Below are 5,601 nucleotides of genomic sequence, written 5' to 3' on the forward strand. Positions count from 1 at the left end.
TAAAAATATGATTTGCGTTTAAAAATTTACTAATTAAATGAGGAGATTTTTTTAAAACATTTAGATAGATGAAGTTATATTAGTTAAATTTATTTAAAAAAAACTACTTAAATAATCTAAATAATCTAAACCATATGAATGGTCATTTATTTAGAGATCAATATTAGTGGACGGATGAGTTGATATCTATTTTAAGTCATAAAATATTGTAAATAATTAAAAATATGTTGACTACTTTATATATTGAATGGTGAAAAAAAAAATTATATAGTTGAATGGTACTAAGTGTTGGATAAATAGAAATCAATAATTATAAATTATAAACAAAACCTTTAACGAAAATTCTCTAAGAAATAACACGTTTTATTTAGTATTAATATATGATCATATTAATAAATGATTAATATAAAAATAAAGGACTATATACGTAAAATCTATTAATATATAAATGATGATTTATATTTAAATATACAAAAGATTAAAAACGAAAATAATATATAGCATGAGGTGGTGTAATTGTATAATTTGTTTAAATTTGTGATGGGTTTGATCTGATAAATCGTATGAAAAACCTTACAGATTAAATGTAAAAATACTTAAACAACTTACTAAATAAAAACGAAAATTGATTAAGAAAGGATTCAAATTTATCCGTATAATTGGGAATCACATCAATATTTGTCTAGTCGTCATTACACTTTAAGGAATTTGACTAATCTTGGTGGTATATTAAATGATCGAAAATAATGACATAGAAAGAAATTCGAATTGAAAAAGTTAAAAGCAAGTTAGTAATTTAACTTTAAAATTAGAACATTTTGGATAAGCCATGTCACAAAAATTGATTTATTTATTAAAATAGGAAGCCGAAGATGAAGATATAGAGGTAGATATAAACGATTTAAATTAACTTTTATATTAAATTGACAGCAGATATAAATATTCTTACTTTTATTATAAAATATTTTAGATCGATACCAAAACTAAAAGAGCAAAATTATTTTTCCTAAGACTTTTAATTTAAAAATATAAATCACACCTTTTTCCAGTTAAGCTTTTAAACATAAGCAATAAAAAAAGGGCCAAAAAAAATTTAAAAAAATAATATAAAGCTAGAACGGTCAAACCCTAACGTCAGGAACATGCAAACCGCTACCATGGTTGTGGGTCCCAGTCGCAATACCATTTTCAGTTCCATTGGCGTCTTTTTTCTTCCCCCACTCGTGTAACCGGAGATGCAGCTCCGCCGCCGCGATCAAGAAATACACTGCCTGTATCGGGGTTAGAATCTCAATAACTGTCTTCAACGTCTCCAGTCTCAGATCATCCGCCATGTGTAACAACTCCTCCAAATTATCCTTCTTCGAATTCAACATCGAGTCCACTTTCTCCTCATTCTCAGAATCTACTTCGCCGTCTTCCGTCCTGATCATTTCCGACACCACGTTAGAAAGCTCCACCATCGACCGGTCCGCCGCCGCCTCCTGTTCCTTGGCGTATTTCTCACTTAATACTCTTTCTTGATGTATGACTTTCTTCTGTAATTCGTCGATTCGATTCATCTGATTCGGTGCCAAATCTCCTAGATCCCCAGTCTTCAATCCACGGATTAGATCACCGATTTTAGCCTCTAATTGAATTCCTGATTTCGAGTACAAAAGGTGGATTGCTAACGTCGGCCGCCATCCTCCGATCCACAGAAACGCATCCTCAAGCTTGCTCCGCCACGCAGGCGAAAACATCGAAATCGCATCTCGTTTCTCCCAATTTGATTTCGCCTGGTAGTACTGCTCGTAATGCCTGACAACTCTCTCGATCAATGGAATCAGAACGGCGTCGTCATTTTCGGTCGGGTTGTGGTTGTTAGCGACGGAAACAAGTTCTTCAAGGTACGAATTCTGCTCGCAGATCCAACACTCGAAGAATTTATGGAATGTTTCACGGTGAGGATTATCTGCATTCATAGCTTGCGCCATAAAAGCTGCGCTGTTGGGCCTGACTGACATTATTTGTAGAGATTGCAAGTTGCAGAATATTGGATTTTGGAGGTGGTGATGACGACGATGGAAAAGAGGGAACTTATTTCGGGGGCGCAAGTTGATTCCAAAACATCCGCCAAAACCCCAAAACCACTAGGGTTTATATGCATGCATCTGAAGAAATTGAAAAACAATGGGCGAATACTATTAGCAAATTGACAGCTTTGGTCCCTTTCTTTGTCACTTTTTATGCTTTGTCCACATGCAAGTTTTATATTCGGATATCATCTCATCAAACTTAGATTCATTGATTTTGACTTCTCAAAGGCATCGTATGTTCTTTTACTCTTTATATTAAAAGAAACAATCAAATAAATACACACAAATAATAATAATAATAATAATAATAATAATAATAATAATAATAATTAGAGAACCAAAGTACTAAATCTCAACGATTAAATCATTTATGAGTAGAATAATAAATGTGAGTTAGTAAATGTGAGTTAGTCATTTAAAAAAAAAACATGATCAATATTGTTACATCATTCGATCATGATTTAGTTATCTTCAAAATGACGTTTTGAACGCTATAGAAGATGAAGAAGGATGTTTGTATGATGCCTTAATTAATTATTAGAGGCAATTTGTTATGCCTTTGATGATAAAATGATATCCCAAAGTATTTTTTTTTATATAAATGTTGTTTCATTATAAGATTCACATGAGAATTCGTGATTTGGCAATTCTATGGAACATGCCACATTCATATGTGAATGTAACTACTGAATATTAACATATGAATTATGTATCTTAATTCCTTATAAAAGTTTGCTTTCATCGTAAGATTTATATGTGCATTCATAATTTGGTGTTTTCTTAGTAGGCTACACATGCCACATTCACATAATGTATTTTTTAATTTATATCGACATTTAATGTATCATCCGCTATTCAATTATAAACTATTTAAATTGATTGAATTCTTTAAAGTTGAGTTTTGGGTAATGTGTAATTCGTGTTGACACCACACTTAAGACACGTCGTGACGGACGCGTCGTGAAGCTTAAGCTTAGCTTCACAAAGCCGCCAGTGCCCAAAACCCTAGATCTCGGGCTTTGATCCATATTTAAAGTATGTGATGCTTAGGGTTTGCTCCATCTTCGGCCTCCATCATCCTCAAAGCACTTTCATCAAACCATAGCCTTTCTCTTTGATATTTGAGCTTATCATGTTTGTTTATGCACCTTGAAGGAGAAGAGTGTGTATTTGGTGAAGTAAGAAAGCAAGAAGCAAGTTAGATTCAACCTTTTGAGCACCTTCTGGATCATTGTAAGTCTTGAAGTTTGAAGCTTTATGTGTTGTTAAGCTTAGATTTATGATTTTACGGATTTTGTTCCTTTTGTTAATGTTTGGTTGAAGTTTGACGAACTCCAACCTTAAAGGTTGTGCTTTTATGTCTTCTGAACCCATTATGGTAAGATGATGAGAAGTTCATCTTTCCATTCTTCCTTTTGGTATTTTGGCCAAAATACCTTGACTCCTCGATGCTCAATCAAATCCTATTCGTTGACGATTGAATTTAGTTCTCGAGTCTCATATTTAGTAAGTCCCGAGCTCTTTCTTATATATCGAGGATCATCAAAATAAGCAAGAATACTATTTCTACGGAGAACACCATTTCTGGGTATTTCCATTGAGATACCTGAAGAAACTATTAGTTGGTTCTCGCCTTCTTGAATCGATTCGAGTGGGATGATGAATCTATTTCTTCGCCTATGTATGAGTTTAAGAGCTTTTTGGTCCCATTTTTAATGTAGACTCGGACTGATGATGTTAAGGATATGCAAATGGATAAAGTTGGAGACTTTATCTATTGTGATTGTATTTTGATGAGTTCTGGAAGTTTAGATTTTGTATCTTAAAGGATTAAGACATGGTTGAAAGCTGGTTGATCTACGAAGTTAGCTCCGCGACATAAGCCTTTGTAGCACCACGACTTTCGAGCCGATCACGAATATTTTGTCGCCAAGTGAATAGCGCCACGATCTTGTGTTGATCGCAGCGAGATAATGTGGATAGTTAACTTTATGACCAAGTTTGAACTGTGTTAGGCTTAGATCCTAGAGGGGCAAAATGGTTGTTTGCTCCTAGATTAGCTTTTAATAGACCTAGATTCTATAAGAAAGTGTAAATAAATGTTTCACCTTAATTATTAAATTAGGGTTATTTATTATGTAGTTTTAGGGAAGACTTGATACCTCTAGCTTGAGTTTGTGGATTTCCATCTTGCCTTCTAGTCATGTGAGTTCTCACGAACTTACTTATTATGTGATATATATATATATATATATATATATATATATATATATATATATATATATATACATACATACATACATACATATATATATATATATATATATATGTGTGTGTGTGTGTGTGTGTATGTGTGTTATACCATGAAAAGCCTCCCTGATGGAAATAGTCAAAGGACGGTCAACTAGAGAAAAGCCTCTCAGAGGGAATCTAGTTGGATTAAAAGGGTGTAATATTAGGAAAAGCCTCACGGAGGGAAGTGGTCATGTAAAACCCATAAAATTTCAGTAAAATTTAAACTTTCCAAAACAATCCTTTTTCTATAGAAGTGTTTACAAAACTGTTGTTTCCAAAACATTTATTTAAAACCGAAATCATTTACACATAGTTTTTAAAACATTCACAATATCAGAGTTTCCCAGAAACCATAAGTCCAAAACGCGAGGATGTGTACGGTTACGCCTTCGCCTTGCTAAAACATCTGAAGCACCTGAAACAATAAACTGAAACTGTAAGCACAAAGCTTAGTGAGTTCCCCCAAAGTACCAACACACAAACAGTAGCACATATACAAATAACAACATGCATATAGAGTCTTTAGCATGACTGGACCGCCTCACCGAGCCTTCAGCCTATTTGGACCACTCTCAGAGCCTTCAGCATGTCTAGACCGCCTCACCGGTCCTTCAGCCTATATGGGCCGCTCTCAGAACCTACATCATGTCTTGTCCGCCTCGCTGGGCCTTCAGCCTGTATGGACCGTTCTCCGGGCCTTCGGCCTGAATGGTACGCCCCGATGGGCCTTCAGTCTATCTGGGCCGCCCTGAGAAGGTTGGTCTTCAACACAAAGCAGGCCTGCCTCAACCCAACTACACACACACACAAGCCATGTTAACATATAACATATAAGTATACATATAATAATATCATAACAAAAAATATGCATACAGAGTCTTCAGTATGACTAGACCGCCCTCACTGGGCCTTCAGTCTATCTGGCCCACTCTCAAAACCTTCAGCATGTCTGGTCCACCCTACCGGGCCTTTAGCCTGTCTGGACCGTTCTCCGGGCCACCGGCCAGACTGGTATGCCCCGATGGGCCTTCAGTCTATCCGGGGCGCCCTGGGTCTGTTGGCCTAGAGCACAAAGCAGGACCGTCTCAACCCACCCGCAATCACACAATCAACACATAAATATCATACGCTAGCTATCATGTACAGACAGTCATACAGATCTAACAGATCACTAATCATAACATCATCCTATATACCAGGATACCAATCTAACAGATCACTAAACATA

At 35.5% G+C, this 5,601-nt stretch overlaps 1 protein-coding gene across 1 annotated transcript; it reads right to left on the bottom strand.

Moving 5' to 3' along the window:
* Window positions 1–936: 936 nt before the first annotated feature.
* Window positions 937–2,135, bottom strand: LOC145112275 (protein DOG1-like 4). The gene has a single exon (XM_079048456.1). The coding sequence runs from the start codon at window positions 2,004–2,006 to the stop codon at window positions 1,122–1,124; it is 885 nt and encodes a 294-aa protein (XP_078904582.1). The 5' UTR covers window positions 2,007–2,135; the 3' UTR covers window positions 937–1,121.
* Between the last annotated feature and the right edge of the window lie 3,466 nt (window positions 2,136–5,601).

The sequence above is a fragment of the Lactuca virosa genome, chromosome 5, assembly GCF_052849685.1.
Source record: "Lactuca virosa cultivar CGN04683 chromosome 5, Lactuca_virosa_CGN04683_v6, whole genome shotgun sequence".
NCBI lineage: Eukaryota > Viridiplantae > Streptophyta > Magnoliopsida > Asterales > Asteraceae > Lactuca > Lactuca virosa.